This window comes from Elgaria multicarinata, chromosome 5 (genome assembly GCF_023053635.1).
Source record: "Elgaria multicarinata webbii isolate HBS135686 ecotype San Diego chromosome 5, rElgMul1.1.pri, whole genome shotgun sequence".
Classification (NCBI taxonomy): Eukaryota; Metazoa; Chordata; class Lepidosauria; order Squamata; family Anguidae; genus Elgaria; species Elgaria multicarinata.
In genome coordinates, this window is record NC_086175.1 from 46,135,715 (window position 1) to 46,154,154 (window position 18,440).

General features: G+C 41.7%; 1 protein-coding gene across 3 annotated transcripts in view; it reads left to right on the forward strand.

Moving 5' to 3' along the window:
- INPP4A (inositol polyphosphate-4-phosphatase type I A) overlaps window positions 1-18,440 on the forward strand; it is a 112,746-nt gene that overhangs the window by 69,635 nt on the left and 24,671 nt on the right. The window contains exons 12-17 of one of the 3 annotated variants that reach the window (XM_063126294.1): window positions 763-867; window positions 3,529-3,637; window positions 5,974-5,991; window positions 8,943-9,126; window positions 9,820-10,038; window positions 13,491-13,629. In XM_063126294.1, coding sequence (XP_062982364.1) covers window positions 763-867; window positions 3,529-3,637; window positions 5,974-5,991; window positions 8,943-9,126; window positions 9,820-10,038; window positions 13,491-13,629 — 774 coding nt within the window. Of the gene's footprint in view, window positions 1-762; window positions 868-3,528; window positions 3,638-5,973; window positions 5,992-8,942; window positions 9,127-9,819; window positions 10,039-13,490; window positions 13,756-18,440 lie in introns of all 3 variants that reach the window. The other 2 variants (XM_063126293.1, XM_063126295.1) reach the window with 2 other exon arrangements.

An 18,440-nucleotide genomic window follows, 5' to 3' on the forward strand; every position in this document is an offset into this window, starting at 1 on the left:
TCCCTTAACTTTTCCCATCACCATTCTCTTATCTGGGGTTTGGCCTACTCTTTTTAAAACAAACAAATGAACAAAAAACTTGCCACTAAGGACCAAACTAGAGGTGATGGGAGCAGTTCCATGTGTCTAAACCCAGTACTGTCCCAGTTGCATAGGAAGATTAGGTTGTATTTTAACAGCTGAATTCTCCCAGCCACTTGCCCTGTGTACCTCCTTCCAGCTCCCAAGTGCTTTTTACCCAGCCAAGACCATTTCTGGTGTTGGAGCTCCACTGAAGAGGAAAACCGGGAGAGAAGTGATGAGGAGGCAAGCTGTGGGTTGGGGGATTAGCTGTGATTATAATGAACAGTACATTGTAAATCTCTATATCTTTTGAGGAATTGCACTAGGCTTCACGAACTGCAATGCCTGGACCACCTGGCCCATAGGAGCAAAGGAAGGGTGTAGCGCAAGCACCCTTATGTCAACCCAATGGACTATCTTGGGGACAGGAGTTCAGGTTCTTAAACCTGACTCATAGAATCATAGAATAGCAGAGTTGGAAGGGGCCTACAAGGCCATCGAGTCCAACCCCCTGCTCAATGCAGGAATCCACCCTAAAGCATCCCACTATCGGAGTGGCTCTCTAGAAAATCTAGTTACTGATGTGAACCTAATGCTTTGGTTTCTGTACTGCAATTTGTTACTGCCCTTCTCTCTCTCAGTGGTTGTATTTTTGTGGACTGAATGTGCAGAAATTTCTCTTTTCATACGTGTCCTCAGGTCCATCATTCAAAGCAAGTAGCCTGAAAGCTGATAAAAAGCTGGAATTTGTACCCACGAATTTACACATACAGCGAATGAGAGTCCAGGATGATGCAGGATCAGGTACTTTTTCTTGCTCCCATATCCTATGTACTACCGTATTTCATCGATTGTAAGACGCCATCGATTGTAAGACGCACGCTAATTTCAGTACCATCAACAGAAAAAAAAAACCCTAAGACACACCCGCGATTCTAAGACGCACCCCGTTTTTAAAGATGTTTATATGGGGAAAAAAGTGCGTCTTAGAATTGAAGAAATACGGTAGTAGCAAATTCAGTTCTCCAAATGTGGATGCGTATATAGACAAAATAGCATTAGCCACACACAAAAGAGGTATCAGCATACTGAGGGGAATTACCGAGTAGAAATTACAGAAGTAGAAAAAATCTTTAAGAACTCCCCCCTCCAACAGGGACTCAGTAAACAAAGGGAAGACCAGGGGATAGAATGGAGTAGCCTGGAAGAGGTCATGGCTGGCTGAAATCCTGAATAGGAGAGCTCAACACTGCAATGTTTTATTGCAGGTCCCAGTTGTTGGGGTAGAATACTGAAATGTTTGTGTTAGGTTTCCCTATGACCTGTTCAGACGACACGCTAAAGCCATAGTGGTTAAGCATTTTGACTTAAACATTATGGCTTAGTGTGTCGTGTGAACCATTCCTAACAATTGTGGCTACATAACCACGGTTTAAACACACTCACTAACCATTTGCTGCGAAAGGGTTAGCGCCTTAACCACAGTTTAGTTGTTGTCTGAACAGGCCCATGGTGTGCTTCTTGGTGGTGTGGAAAGAGGGGCTGAAGAATGGGAAAAGGTAGTGAGCGGATTTCTGCTGCCTGGATGGGAAACTTGAGTGAACGCATATACTGGAAAAGTGTTTGCTGATTAGGGAAAGTGCCTGTCATGGCAGGGGCTTGTGAAGACCTTTGAGTCTAAGGAATGGGGGTTAGTGATGGTAGACAAGCTTTGAACATCTTATCTACATAATTCTTGGCATTTTCCTGAACAGACCTCTCCATAGATGTCTCATATCCATAGACATTTGAGGCTCTCTGTCATATGAAATTATTCCTGCTTGTCATTTGGGGGAAATGGAGCAACCCCGACATTTTTCTCGCTCTCTAATTATACTAGAACCTAGGGTCATGCTATGAAGCTGATTGGTGGGAGAATCAGGACAGATAAAAGGAAGTATTTCATCACACAGTGTATAGTTAAATTATGGAATTCACTACTACAGGACTTAGTGATGGCCACCCATTTGGATGGATTTAAAAGGGGGTTAGACAAATGCCTGGAGGAGAAGGCTATCAATGGCTATTAGCCCAGATGGCCACCTCCAGTATCAGAGGCAGTATGCCTTTGTTCACCAGTTGTTGGAGAACATGGGCAGGAGGGTGCAGTTGCACTTGTGGGTTTCCCATGGGCAGCTGGTTGGCCACAGCGTGAACAGAATGTTGGAGTAGATGGACCCTTGGTCTAATCCAGCATGGTTCTTTGTAGTAAATACTCACGCACACGATGGGTGATGATGGAATATCACGTTTATTGAGGATACATCCAGGGTTTATATACTATTCTTCCCTCCCCTCTTCTTCTGCTGTTCCTATGTGAGGCAACCCAATTATCACCTTGCTCTTGTGTGAGGCAGAAGGTAAACAAGGTAAACAGGAGGTTTGGTAACTAGCTCTCTTAACAAGTTTGTTCCCGGATTAAGGTGGAAGTCAAAGCATGACTCATTCTCTTAGACAATTAACAATGTCCAATTAACTGGGAGGAAGATTACCACAGAAGCTTGTTTACCCCCCCGGACAGTGTGCAGTCAACGTGGAATTTCCAGGCCTATGTGTAATACTTCAGTTCTTCTTATGTTCCTATGTTAACAGCATCTAAATTTTCTGTTCCATCCAAGTGTATAATCTCTGGACTAAACTGCAGTGTTTTATTTTGCATGTGCCATGTAACAATCTCACCGCAAACTGCCAGTGTCGACCTCAGTGAGCACCCTATTCACTTCAGTGGAAGAGGGAGCTCCACGAGCACCAAAGATGTGCACGTGGAGCTTCCTTCTCTATTGTGCTCAAGTACCCTCTTGATCAGAGCACCGGTCTATAATTGATTTACTGACGTAGTGAAATCAGGCTTTTTAATATAATTTAGGACTTTGGACTTCCTCATTTTCACATTCTTGGCAGGTGTTGGTACAGGCATGGACACTGTTTACATGATTGGACATCTCAGTGAACAGCTCTTGCGCTTGATGGCCCTGCATTTCCAGTGGCCTCGTGGGTTAACTGGCACACAGGTTAATAAATAATGTTACCTTTGTTACATCAGATCCTGTCATAATCTTTACATAGAAAACTTTATGACTAGGCAATCATGGTTCCAGAGCTGAACATTTTGTAGCATCCAGCTAGTTCTAGAGATGACTTAATGCAATCCTTAGTGTTTGTACAAAGTTTATAAAAGTAATAGATTATCTAGCACAGGCTTCCGGAAGCTGGGAGCCACCAGATCTGTTGGACTACCACTCCCATCATTCCCAGGAACTATGGCAGATGCAATCCAACACATTTGGATGGCTGATCAAGCAGAGCACTAGATCTTACTCTTTGATTAGCTTGCATTTCCACAGACTTGCATTCTAAGTCCAGATTATGAGCGCTCTCCTTTAACCCTCCCTCCACCCCACTCTCTTCCCATGTTTGTCTGTTTAGATCAGAATTATGACATCGTAACTATAGGGGCACCGGCTGCTCACTGCCAAGCCTTTAAAGCTGGAGGCCTGCGGAAGAAGCTGCATAAATTTGAAGATGCCAAGAAGCAGTAAGTAGAATGATGATGGCATGCCCACTCCCTGTGGCCTCGGTTTTGTAAAAAGCACCTCCTTCCTTGTTTTAGTTGCCATTTAGCTTCACTCCAAGACCACAGTGGTTAGGTGTGCTTCATGCAAAGAGTGGTGCTGTAGAAGACTTTCCCCCTGGGTTTTTAAAGTAATTTTACTTCAGCTTTTAGTAGATAATGCTTACTAAGCTGTTTTTACATGGAAGTATGAGCCTTTTCTGTGCAGAGGTGTGACGGTTAGGACTGCATGTGACGTTTCTTGCAGGACCTGGGCTGCTTTGGGCCTTTGCCCTGAGCTTCTGAAACTTGATAGAGGCCGCTCTTCTTGGGGCACTGTCTGCTCCTGATTCTGCTACTGCACTGCTTTCTGACAACGGCCATTTTGAGAGCTGCCTTCCTTGAAGTCACTGTGGAAGAAGCTTAATTTTGGGCATGCATCTGTTACCAACCTACGGATGCATTACTGTCAACACAAAATAGATCATTGCATGGCAAAAATAATCTGTGGGGAAAATCTAGATTGATATTCTTTAAATGTTCTCTTTGTTGGTATAGTCTTCCTCCAGCAGAAGGGTGGTTTGCCCAGACCCACCAATGAATCCATAACTGATGTGGGATTTGAGCTCAGGAGTTCTGTGTCCAGGTTGAGCTATATTCCTCCTCTCCAACCCAGCACCTCAACATTTTTTTTAATCTTTTAATACTTTTATCCAGCACCTCAATATTTGATAGAAGTGGCAATGACAGTATCTCTTAACTATGCTGCACATTATGCCATTATAAGAACATTGCCCGTATTGACAAATGTTTTCTGTTTCAATCCTAACTACTCTGCTAGTGCAAAGTATGAATTTGTGCATCAGTAGTACAAGCTTTGACATGTGTCATGTGCTGTTGTAGGGTTCTAGGATGTCTTTGTTAACCATGGCAACAAGTCACTTTGGCTGGGTTCTCACAACATGGCAAACTGCCCTACCGAGGGTAATTATGCTAATCCCCACCATGGCGTATTTGCCTAGTAGTGACCATGCAAACTGGGCCACGGTCTCTCTGGCCCTCCTCTTCCTTCGGTAAGCATGCATGTATCACTAAAACAAATTCATGCTTTGCAACACCAGGGTGTGGTTAGAATTGAAACAGAGCATATCCACACAGTTTGCATACTCTGACTTAATTTGCAACAGATCGCTAATAGACAGGATGAAAAGTAACCTCAAGTTTAGAACAAATCTCTTTTCCCATTTTTTAAAAAAATTGTAATGGTTTTCTTTTTAAGGAGGCCCTTTCTATGCAAACCTTTCTGGGGATAGTACTATATAAAGTGCCAAAAAGGCACACTTAATAACTACTAGTAGTTGTGTGCCTTTTTGGCACTTTATATAGTACTACTTAAAAACTACTGCCTTCCATTACTTGTGTAACCTTTCTGGGGATGCCAGATTTGTATTATTTTTCCATGTGCTGTCACAGTAATCCCTTGAATACCAACAGTGGCTGGAGAGAACATGGGCATTGCAGCCCTCTAAAAATGTTGGATGTTTAATATGATAATGCCAGTGTTGCATGGCTGAGAGGGCGGGAGAGGAAGCCACCTAGCCTGTTGCATTTGCTTCTCGACTCTGTATCATCTCCAATCCTGCCTGCCCCCCTGCCTGCCTGCCTGCCTCTGGAAGTCCCCTGTTCACAGCAATGGGGGTTGATTTTTGGATCTGCATGGGAGTCTCATTATGAAGCCCTTACATAGGTCAGGATTCAAAGAGCAAATTTAAGTAAATTTAAAGAGCTGGAGATGCCTACCCAGTGATGTTCTTTTTTCTTTTTCAAAAATATTCTTTGTTGCCACTTTGGACAGAAGACACTCATGGCATTTCAGAATCTGCTTTTGAAAGTTCCTTCAGTTTCAAAAGCAGTTTGCCATGTGGTATGGAGGGCTAACATGAACCCTGACCGTTCCCTGCTATGTGTACAAAATGAATGGTGTGGCTCTCTAGATCCTGGCCATAGATATTTGGATACTGGAATTAGTGCTATCAAATTGAAGAGCTACTCAAGCATTTTGCTTGCAGGGTTCCTTATGTAATGTGTAACCTGCTCCTTGTCCTGATGTAGCCAGAAATCAATGGGCTGCAACTCATCTACCATTTTGCATTAACTGTGATTTTGTTTTGCTTACATACCAATTTAATGATGTGAACAAGTCTTCTTGGAAAATATTTAAACAATTAACATTTATCTAATGTTGCTTTGCTTTGTTTTCTGCTTTCGGTATTTGCTAATAAATAATGGCTAATTTTCCTTTGGTTTTCATTTTTTTTTAGCAGTTATGAGGAATGTTGGTGAGTTTTCTGTTTCTGAGTTTGCAGATAGAACTTTCTTTGACCTCTTTTAAAAGAAAAGTTGATGTGTTAATATACGGAGGGTTTTCCCCTTTATTATTTTTAATACTTTGCACCCTGGCTCTTGCTTATTTAGCTTCATTATATGTACGTGGTTGTACACTGAGGTGTACTGTATGCCTGAAGTTGTCCTTTCGACCTGCATCGTTTGCTTTGTTAATGAACAGCTAACATTTATAAGTCAATTTTGGTAGATGAAACGTTAGGTGACAATTTAATTAGAATTCTACAACTTGCTGAGATAACTGCAGTTTGTTAGAAACTGAAATTTCTCAAAGTACTACTTGAACGTTACCCCCCAGAGATTAACAATATTTAATATTTGTATTGATTTAATAAATAACACAACTATATGTTGATGTAGTGGATGACTGTAGGAACACATTATGCATAATTTGTATGAGTGCTTGGGTTCAAAATGCTTGCAAATCACACTGTCTGGCTGGAAACCCTTGTCTCTCCAAGTATGTGGAGGCTATGACATCAGTGATATGTGGGGAAGGAGGTGGTACATGCCTCTAATTAATTACAAAACTGGGCTCTGGTGGTAAAATAAATTCTGAACCATAGCTCATATTAAATCCTGGTGCCTAGATGTCTCTACTCTTTGTCCTGTGGGTGCTTTAAGGATCCCAGTCATAGATTTTTGGATACACACATGTAGTTCCCTTACCCATAATGGCTGCTTCATTCATTTCAATGGATAAATCAGACCCATGCATAGGAAAGACTCTGTTCACAGATTTCTTTCACCTTTTAACGGAATGGGGTGGCCTGTAATTGCAGAGCTGTGTGTGGATCTGGATCAAGTCTAGAATTGGTATTTGATCCAAATACATGAGCCTACAGGTGCTTCTAGACAGGGCTATTATTGTGCAATTGCACTGCTTCAAACTTGGAATTTTATGGGGTGTCTGGATGTCATCACCTTCAATTTATAGCTCTCCCTGCCATTGCTTCCAGCTTTTTTTCTTTCCACAAAAAAAAAAAAAAAAAAATTAAGGGGGAATAATGAATAGGTGCAATGTCTTATTTGATTGTTAGTGCTAGGAGCCCTCCATGCGGAAGGACCCTGAATTTCCACTCATCCAAGACTAGATGCTCTTGGGTTCAATGGGACTACACAGGAAGGCTTGTAGAACAGTGTTCTTAGATCTCCTGTTTGTAAAATCGGCACAATAGTAACTTACTTAAAAGACTTTTTTTGCAAACTCGTTAGATAAGGAAATAGTGTTAACTTTCTATTCCTTATGGGCATCACAGGAGCATCAGATTTAAATTAGTCATAACAGTATATCCTGTTCATCAGTGTCTGCACTAAAAACGTTGCCCACAAATGTGGCTTTAAAAAAGTCTTGTAGATTTTCTCCGGAAAGCACTCATATTGAGCTTTTATGTGCATCCACAAATGTATGTAAATCATCTGTTTTTAAAAAATAAATAAATTTGCAGTTCAAGGTGCCGCTGAAGGATGATAGCTGTTCATTTGGGAAAGTGGTTTCAGAAAGCAGATGTGTTTGTGAACCTCATGCCATCAAATAATTTAGTTCCTCTCATTTTGGCAATTGATTTGCTTCCTCTCTTTTTAATATGAGCTTGGCTAGAATAATGCTGCATGTAGTTTGCTGCCAATTATATCCTAATTCTGCATGGTATCTCTCCTATAATGTAAGAATAATATCTGTTGTCAAATCCAGACATTTTGATGTGAATGTTTGTAAGATGTAAAGATCGTTAAACGCCTGCCCCTTGTAGGAAAGAGGAATGCTATTGTTAAAACAGATGATCAGGAGAACCCTAAATGACCCAACTCGTAAAAAGACTGTCTCTCTATCTCACTCTTAAAGGAAAGTCCTACAGTAATCTCTTCAAATACCTTTGATCAATGCCAAATTACTACCTGTTTTTGATACTTGAGTTTCAGTAAATATATATTTCCAAATCCATTGCTTTAAGACAGGGTGGGGAAAATATGGCCCTCCAGAAGTTGTTTGACTGCAGTTTCCATCATCTGTAGGCAGCATAGGCAATGGTGGGGGATAATGGGAGTTGTACTCCAACAAGATCTGGGGAGCCACAGGTTGGTGCAAAAGTGAGGGAAAGAAGCACACCAAACGGAGGAAAAATGGAGAGCGAAGCTCTGGTGCTTTGAATCTTTATTTTTATTTTCAAATCTTCAATGTACTCAATGTATTCAATGCACATTGAAGATGTGAAAATAAAAATAAAGATTCAGAGCCACAGGTTGCCCACCTTAAAAAGCAGAATTTAGAATTTAGATCCCTCAAATTTAGGAACTTCAGAGCCATTTGATCTAAGCAAGAGATGTGTGCCACAAGAGCCAGTGTAGTGGTTAGACTGTTGGACTGGGAGTTGGGAGATATGAATTCTAGTTCCCACTCAACCATAGAAGCTCACTGGGTGACTTTGGGCCAGTCACAGACTCTCAGCCCAACTTACCTCACTGGGTTACTGTTGTGAGGATAAAAATGGAGAGGAGGAGGATTATGTTTGCCGCCTTGAGTTCTTTCAGGAGGAAAAAATAACATTTGGGGACACTTCTTTAAAATTCTGTCACCATTCAGTGATTGCTATTTCATGTGTTTGGGCTTTTGTCTCTCTTCTGCGAGACCTCTGAGCCAGCACTTGGCATGTACAATGTGTACATCTGCATCCAAATGCTTTCATTAAATGCAGAATTGCACGGTGGTTGTCTGAATATGAGACCTTGCAGTGTAGTGTACTGTGTCAGTCTTTTTGCTTTTGAGAGTTAATTCAGAGAAACTGTTGCCTGCACTTACTTGTTTTTTTAGCATGAACAAAAATGAGATTGCAGTGCCCATTTCTCGGATTTATTTTTAAAATGGATCCTTTTTCTCCCCCACCTCTAGCACTGCAACCTCTTCTCAGTCGATAGTGTACATACCACAGGATATTATTCGAGCAAAGGAGATCATTGCCCAAATCAATACCCTGAAAACTCAAGTTAGTTACTATGCAGAAAGACTCTCCAGAGCGGCCAAAGACAGATCAGCCAATGGACTTGAAAGAACACTTGCCATTTTGGCAGATAAGGTATGGGATGTAAGACCAATAGTCCCTATGTCCCATTGCGATCCCCTTTAGTTAACTGTGAATGCCTTCTTGATTATCCTGTTTTAATATTTGGTCTGCAAAAGTCAATAGCAGATATTTTTGCTGGTTGCCCTGCACTTGTAGAACTCTTTCTCTCAGAAGCCTACCAAAGCCTGTTGAGTATTTCTTGGAAGTGCTGCAAGACTTTCAATTTTTTCTTTATTTGGGCTACCTTTGGTGGCCAGTGTTGAGCTTCTAAATATCTGGGATTTGAGCTTACGTAGCCTAATTTTATTAAGAGGTTTGATTGTACATTGGAGCTTGCTCTGGACCCTGTATCAGGCATTTAAATATATTAAAATCATTTTTAAAAGGCAAAATAAAAAATGAAAGTGGCTACAGTTCCATTGAGATTCTCCTTAAAGGGCTCAATCTGAAGGTCTATAGCTTGGAAACCACTTTGCATTCTGGGTATAATATGATCATGGAAGTGAGTGGAAGGTAATGCTATCCACATCAATGCCGCCTCTCTTCCATCCAGCTGGCCATGTTGGCTTTTTATTATTGTTTTGTTATAAATGTATGCAACCCTACATAACTTTCATAGTGAAATAATAAGTGTAGAAATAATTGAAAAATGAGCAATACTTTTTTCTTTTTTCTAAAAAAGTGTGTTATGTTGATCTTTTCCAGACACGGCAGCTTGTCACTGTCTGTGACTGCAAGCTGTTAGCAAATTCTATACATGCACTGAATGCCGCAAGACCAGATTATATAGCCTCCAAGGCCTCTCCAACTTCTACAGAGGAAGAACAAGTGGTGCTAAGGAATGACCAAGACACTCTGGTGGCCAGATGGACAGGAAGAAATAGCCGATCTTCTCTGCAGGTGGACTGGCATGAAGAAGAATGGGTAGGTTTGTTGTCTTAGGGTTCATTTTCTACACTGATATAGGAGTTATTTTGAAGACATCCTTTACATAATGTCATGCCATGCAGTTGTCTTTGGAAGGCTTTTCGAGGCAGACCATCCAAAGAGTGGTTAAGAAACAGTGATGTAGTGATACTTCGATCATTTCATTCTTTAGAAGAACGTTCTACAGAAAACAAAAGCTAACGAGTAATGAAATCAGTAAGTGGAAGACCTGCAAGGGTGGGGGGCCTATTAAAATGGTCCGCCCCCGGAGGCTAATGGACTCCGATGGATTCCAGAGGGCTCTGGGGGATTTTCCTGCTGATATGGCCGGTGCTCCTGTCGAAGCCCAGGTCGCTCTGTGGAATGCAGAGATGACTCGGGCGGTTGACACGATCGCGCCCAAGCGTCCTCTCCCTCTGAGCAGAGCCCGGTCAGCTCCTTGGTATACATCTGAGCTGAGGGTGATGAAGCAAGAGGGGAGACGGCTAGAACGCAGGTGGAGGAAAACTCGTGCTGGGTCTGATCGAACACGGGCTAGAGCTCACTATCGAGCCTACTCTGTGGCGGTGAGGGTGGCAAAGAGGCAGTTCTTTTCCACCAGCATTGCGTCTTCTCGGTGTCGTCCGGCGGAGCTTTTCCGAGTGGTTCGTGGCCTGTTACACTCTGGGCCAGGGCGTGAGATAGTTGAACCCTCGGTAGCACGCTGTGACGAGTTTGCACGGCACTTTGAAGATAAAGTCGCTCAGATTCGTCATGAATTGGACACCACACTTAATGCAGCACCACTAGTAGAGGCGTTCAGAGCGCCGTCCGGCTCAGTTTTATTGGATGAGTTTCAGTTATTGAGGCCCGAGGATGTGGACAAGGTGCTTGGCCAAGTCCGGTCGACCACCTGTGTGCTTGACCCTTGCCCCTCGTGGCTCATTACATCAAATAAGGAGGGGATCGCCGGCTGGGTCCAGGAGGTTGTAAATGCCTCCTTGAGAGAGGGAGTGGTGCCGGCCTCTTTAAAAGAGGCGGTAATTAGACCACTCCTGAAGAAGCCTAATCTGGACCTGGAGGAGGTTAACAACTACAGGCCGGTGGCTAATATCCCTTTCCTGGGCAAGGTGCTTGAGCGGGTGGTTGCAGGACAACTCCAGGCACTCTTGAATGAAACGGATTATCTAGATCCATTTCAATCGGGTTTCAGGCCTGGTTTTGGAACAGAAACTGCCTTGGTCGCCCTGTGGGATGACCTCTGTCGGGAGAGAGACAGGGGGAGTGCGACCCTGTTGGTTCTCCTGGACCTCTCAGCGGCCTTCGATACCATCGACCATGGTATCCTTCTGGATAGGTTGTCTGAGCTGGGAGTTGGAGGTACTGCGTTGCAGTGGTTCCGCTCCTACTTGGATGGCCGATTCCAGAAGGTGGTGCTGGGGGATTATTGCTCTGTGCCGTGGCTCCTAAGCCATGGGGTTCCGCAGGGCTCTATTTTATCCCCTATGCTGTTTAACATATACATGAAGCCGCTGGGGGAGGTTATCCGGAGATGTGGACTGAGGTGTCATCAATATGCGGATGACACCCAGCTCTACCTTTCCTTTTCATCAAACCCAGGTGAGGCAGTGGCTGTTCTGAACCAGTGCCTGGGCACGGTAATGGACTGGATGAGGGCTAACAAACTGAGACTCAATCCAGACAAGACGGAGGTACTGTTAGCGGGTGGTTCATTTGTCCGGCGAGGTGATGTTTGCCCTGTCCTGGACGGGGTTGCACTCTCTCTAAAGGATCGGGTACGTAGTTTGGGGGTGCTCTTCGATCCAGAACTGTCACTTGAGGCACAGGTGAACTCAGTGGCAAAGAGCACCTTTTATCAGCTTAGGCTGATATACCAACTGCGCCCTTATCTGGACAGTGATAGCCTAGCTACAGTTATCCATGCTCTGATAACCTCTCGTTTGGATTACTGCAATGCGTTATACGTGGGGCTGCCTTTGAAAACGGTCCGGAAGCTTCAGCTGGTACAAAACAGGGCAGCCCGTTTACTAACAGGGACTGGCTGGCGAGATCACATTACGCCAGTCCTTTTACAACTTCATTGGCTGCCAGTCCAGGTCCGGGCCCGATTCAAAGTGCTGGTATTGACATTTAAAGCCCTAAACGGTTTGGGGCCAGGTTATTTGAAGGAACGCCTCCTCCCATATGTACCTACCCGGACCTTAAGATCATCTACAGGGGCCCTTCTCCGTGAGCCCCTGCCAAAGGAAGTGAGGCAGGTGGCTACTAGGAGGAGGGCTTTCTCCGCTGTGGCACCCCGGTTGTGGAATGAGCTCCCCAGAGAGGTCCGCCTGGCGCCTACACTGTACTCCTTTCGTCGCCAGCTGAAGACCTTTTTATTCACTCAGTATTTTAACACTTAATTTTAACTTAAATTTAAATTATACTGTTTTAACTCTGTATTTTAACCTTATATCAATTTTGCTGCGTGGTTTTATCCTGGTTGTGCTTTTTATATTGTATTTTGTATTTGTATTTTTAACTTGTTGGTTGTTTTATGATGATTTTAATTTTTGTGAACCGCCCAGAGAGCTTCGGCTATTGGGCGGTATAAAAATGTAATAAATAAATAAATAAAAATAAATAAATAAATAAATTCCAGTAGGCCAGCTGTCAATTAACTGATAAGTGGCAAAGGCCTTTTTCATCCAAAACAGAACCAAACTTTGATGATTTATGCCAGTATGAAATAGTTTACCATTTTAATGGTTTTCTCTAAATATTTAGAAAATGTGTCTCTCCCTCACTCTTTTTCTGAGTTGCCCTTAAAACAGGGATGGGCAACTTGTGCCCTTCCAGGATGTTTTGGCCTACAGCTCCCATTATCCTTCACCATTGGCTAGGTGGCCCGGGGAGTCTGTAGGCCAAAGCATCTAGAGGGCCACAAGTTGCCCACCCCTGCTATCAAAATTAAGCCATTAGATCTAAATGGGTTTTTCAGCCTTCACAGGGATGTGATGATGTGATATGGAAAGCAACAGTGCTATAACAGCTTCTAGTTTGAATCAAGGTTTGCAGTTTTGCCCAAATGGAAACTGATGGATTTTTTTAACCCTGTTGTTCAATTAAAATAACTGGAATAGACTTTGAAGGGGCAATTTATCCAGTGAAATAAAAGCAAATATTCTAACTGCCTTTCAGGGTGTGCCTATAAAATGCATCTTCATATGAGAACACTGATACCAATGGAAAATGCATTTTTGAAAGATAATATCAATATGGTTTCAACTGGGCCCATTGGGTTAAACAGTTTGTTCTCTAACACTTTGGGTCTCTTCGGGTTCTATTTTGTCTGAGGATTCTCCCCGCACAGAGATCAGAAAAGACCCTCCTGTGTGCCTTCTTTTGCCTATTTTTAAATCACAAGTGCATTTAATTGTTTGTTTCTTTGTTTGTATTTTCCTTCCCAGGAAAAGGTCTGGGTGAATGTTGACAAAAGTCTTGAATGCATTATTCAGAGGGTGGACAAACTTCTCCAGAAAGAGCGATTACAAAGTGATAGCTGCGAAGATGTTTTCCAGTGCGACATCAGCTGTTCTAGCAAGAAAGGTAAACGGGATACCCGTGCATACTGGATAAAGCCAAACGCCTTAAATGAGATCTCATCATCTTCATCATCCCTACCATCATCTTCATCCATATCATCCTCTGCATGCCATTGCCCCAGAATCACAAGTGCGTATGACAGCCATGGCTTCTTCCTGTTGCTGCTTTGCTCTGCTTTGGCATTTTTTCTTAGCCTTTTCATGATCGTGCTCCATGTGATTTTTATTTATCCGTATGTCAGGTGCCTTTTATACATTACATTACAGGAAAAATACAGGAGCAACCTTTAAAGATCCTGCACTATGTGGCCACAGGGCCCATTGCACAGGTCTTTCCCATGCATGTCACACACCCGTATAGTGAGCAGCCATTAATTTTTACGGCAAGAATTAGGGAGTACTTTTGAAGTAAGATGCCAGCCAGATTTGAAGTAAGATGCCGGCCAGTTCAGATGTTGTTTTTGTGCATTACCATGAATGGTTTACCAGCTCGTGCTATAAGATGAAGCTTGAGGAACCCTACATATTTGCTCTGTGAGGAGGTGTGATTTGAAACAGAAAATCCCTGCTCATAGAAGGTGATCTGTGGATTTCCCTAATCCCCCTCCTCTGACGTGAGCACTTAAAGGCACAAGTAATCTGACAAAAATAAAATGCAACCCAGCTCTTACTTTCAAGCAAAACATGGCTATGTTTACTCATTTATGTAGCAGCATCCTTGAAAGAAGAGGAAAAGACAAAGGATCCTTATTCCAGTGTTTTCTGTTGGAAAAGCAACATATTGAAAAGGGAGAACAGTTTGGGAAATTTATACAAGAAAAGGCATGTCTACACATTATAGTTGTTAGATTGGACCAATTTCCTTAGACATATGTATACCAATGTTTTAAAGTTACATGTACACATGTGTGGTTTTCACATGTTACATGTTTGTTACAGAAACAGGTATTAACGGCACTTTCCCCCATGCCTATTACAATGTGTAAGGCTGCCCTACCAAAGTATAGATCACATTCCAAAGAGAGAGATGTCAGAATTGCATAGAAGTGAGAAATTAATCTGTTCCATTTGCTTGCATGACATTTCAAAAATTCTTTAAAAATATGATTCAGAAAGTGAAATTGTTTTTCTCATACTGTCTCTTCATTACACTTCCTTACAACAGTGTTGTGTGTTTGTGATTTCAGTCATTTCATCATTAATATTTTTGAAGTACAACATGTAGAAAAAAGTGAAATGCTGTCATATGAAATAACTGAAATGTATCCTTTAACTTCTTAGGTATAGAACTGGATGACTGATTTGTTGAGCCTTCTGTTTATGTGTTTATTCATTTCATATGTTGTTAGATATTAGCAAGATATGACAATGGAGAGCTGAATGTGTTGATCTCTGTCAAATGGCTTATAGAACATGAGAACTAATGATGCTTCAGCTGTTTGCAGATCCAAAACTGTATTTTAAAAACTTTTAAATATATATGAAGGACCTGTGTGAGCACATGGACAAAATCTTTTGGCTAAATAAGTTTAATAACAGTCATGGCTAAAGATTTCTATGATCACTCCTGTCACTTGGGCAATTCAGCCAGCATATATTACAGGGGTGGGCAACTTGTGGCCCTACAGGTATTTTGGCCTACAACTCCCATCAGCCTTAGCCAACATAATCAAAAGTGAGGGATGATGGGACCAAAACATCTAGAGGGCCACAAGTTGCCTACCTCAATCTTTTATATATAGCACTCTATTGTAGACTAAAACATAGCAAGATTTTTATGGGAAAATTTTCTCTGTACATTCCTCAAGCATTTCCTAATACTTATTGTCCGAGAACCATTGAAATTGTTTATCAGTAGGTTTCAATGTCTACAGTTGTGTTCAGCTCAAGATGTGTCTCTTGCTCTTTTTATATTAACATGCACAGAGTTGAAATGCGTTTTCAAATCAAGTACCTTAATTTGCAATCAAAAGCATATTAAGATGCTACATCAGCTTCATGTGGAATATCCCTGAAAACAGGATGTTTTTAACTTTATAAAGCAGCTGATGTTGTGGTACGCACCATACAATTTAAAAATCAAACAAGCCTCTCTGTCATTGGCTTATAAACTACAGATACAGACTATGATGGCCTTTTAATGACAAGCAATAAAGTTTGTAACATATCTATCAAATAAGGCACCAAAAGGAAAGGGTATGTGAAGGAATAACAAATTAAAAAAAATTAAAAGGTGATGCTACCATAGATAGAAACTTTTGTTAAGAGTACTTTCAGGAGGTGCAAAGTCAAATAGGTAGAGGTAAGTTTTAACAAGAAAAATGTAAAGAATTCCACCTGTAAAATGAGGCAAGAGAGTTTGGGTGTGTACACAAATGAAGCAGAGATTTGTGCCTTAACAAGTAAAATCAAAGAAACATAGAATGAGTTGGAGAATAGTGGGAGATCAGGGAAGAAATAGAGAGAACAGAATGTAATCTAATGACATTAAAGTGAGATTGAGCAGTTTATATTGAATGTAGAATGGAATGGGAAGCCAATGCAAAGAGCAGTTAGTAGAAGAAAAATATAAAGTTATTGCATTGTGAAGCTGTAATATTAAACCTGCCAACAGAATAACATAATTTTAATGATAAAAAAGTTCTTTTCATTTTCTACCTGAAGATGTTTATGTTGCTTTATCTGCATCTGTTCTAGAGTTAATATTTGGCACGGAGTGCCTTCTACCAACTTCAGTTGGTGGCCTAGCTACGCCCCTATCTGGACAGGGATAACCTAGCTTCAGTTGTCCATACTCTGGTAACCTCCAAATTAGATTACTGCAATGCGCTCTACATGGGGCTGCCTTTGAAGATGGTTCGTGCAGTGGTCAGATTGATAACTGGAACCAGAAAGTTCAAGCATATAAGACCGACTCTGGCCTGCTTGCATTGGCTGCCTATATGTTTCCAAGCCCAATTCAAGGTGCTGTTTTTAACCTATAAAACCTTACACAGCTTGGGACCATAAAGCCTGATGGAACGTGTCTCTTACTTTATTACTTATTTACTTTATTTATTATTTACTTTATTACTTTATTACATTATTAGAATGTAAGCCTATGCGGCAGGGTCTTGCTATTTACTGTTTTACTCTGTACAGCACCATGTACATTGATGGTGCTATATAAATAAATAATAATAATAATAATAATAATAATAATAATAATACACTACACTCAACATCTAAGGTCCTCCTCCGGGTGCCTACTCCGAGGGAAGCTTGGAGGATGGCCACAAGGGAAGAGGGCCTTTTCAGTGGTGGCCCCCCGATTCTCCCTGACGAGTCTTGCCTGGCGCCAACATTATTATCTTTTCAGCACCAGGTCAAGACTTTTCTCTTCTCCCAGGCAGTTACCAACATATGCTGAGTTTTTAAATGACCCCAGAATAGTTGTTTTAAATGGACATTGTTGTTTTTATGCTTTTGATGGTTTTAAATTTTTATAGTTGTTTTTAATGTTCACTGTTTTTAACCTTTGTAAACTGCCCAGAGAGCTTCGGCTATGGGGCAGTATATAAATGGAATAAATATTTAAATTTATGCAAAAATCTATCAATTTTAGCATTCTCGGGCTAAAATTAGATTTCAGACAGATGCAGGGCTGCAGCTGAAGAAAAGCAAACCCACCTCTTGTTGTTCCCCTCTCCCTGGTAATGTCTTGCAATACAAAACAGGTGATGTGATGCCGTCTGCTGCATGTTTTTCCTGCCCTTGCATGCAGCAGCCAGTGAAGCTGAGCAGGGGCAAGGAAGCTTATAGTGCAGTGACCTGAAGTCATACGTTTTGTATTGCTGGAGAGAAAGGGAGGATGAGAAGGTGCAGGCTTGCTCTTTTCTTTTGACTGTTATAATGTGCAGTTCCGGCCTGACTGACTCTCATTCCCCCATACCAAAAAACTCCTGAGGAATTTGCCATCGAACCCATAGAATGAGTTGGATCCAGATTTAGTCATGCTTAAAGTAGACCCAGTGAAATCAGAAAGACATGGGTCTGCTCTAAGAAAAAAGTTAAAATGTACCAACACAGCATAAATGCCTACTCCTTCATTCACTTAGGCATTTGCTTTAAAGAACTTCCACATAATGGAACGTCAGTTTCAAACCACTTTTTCTGAGCGAAACGCCTTATGAATCGTTTTGCAAGCGTGGAAAAAATAAACATAACCTACCTATGTAGGTTCTGTTGGGCTAAGGTCCTTCTGTCTTTAATATTCTTCTGCTGTCTCCCCTATAGACAGTTCCAGCCAGGTTTTGGTCATATCATTGCATGGGGAAAAACTTATTATGTTTTATGTTTGCACTTTAAAAGTCTGCTGTTGCTCTGATTTGAACTGAAGGATTATTAGATGTTGGGTAAGGAGATGACTGTGTTGCAATAATCTAGTTGTCATGTGAATCAGTCCCATACCTACCTTGTAAATAGGTTTGGAGAAATATAAGAAGTCAAGGAGACTAAATGGGATAATGGTGCTCTCAGAGGAGTGTGCTTAGAAGACAGATCCCCATTTGCTAGAGTCTAACAGAGGTTACCAGCCAGAGGCGTACTATATGTAAGACATCGATGCACACCGTTCCTCTGGTACTTTCCCTTTCATCAGCATCCCCACTGGTTTCTTAAACCGTTTGGTACACGGACTGTTGAAAGTGTGAGTGCCCAAGAAGACGTTTCCCTTTTCATCCGTTTCTGTTTCTTTTCCCAAAGCCCCAAACTGCTTTTTTAAAAATGGGGAAGCTTAAAAAGCATTTCTTGGTGTGAAGAAACACTGAAAGAAAT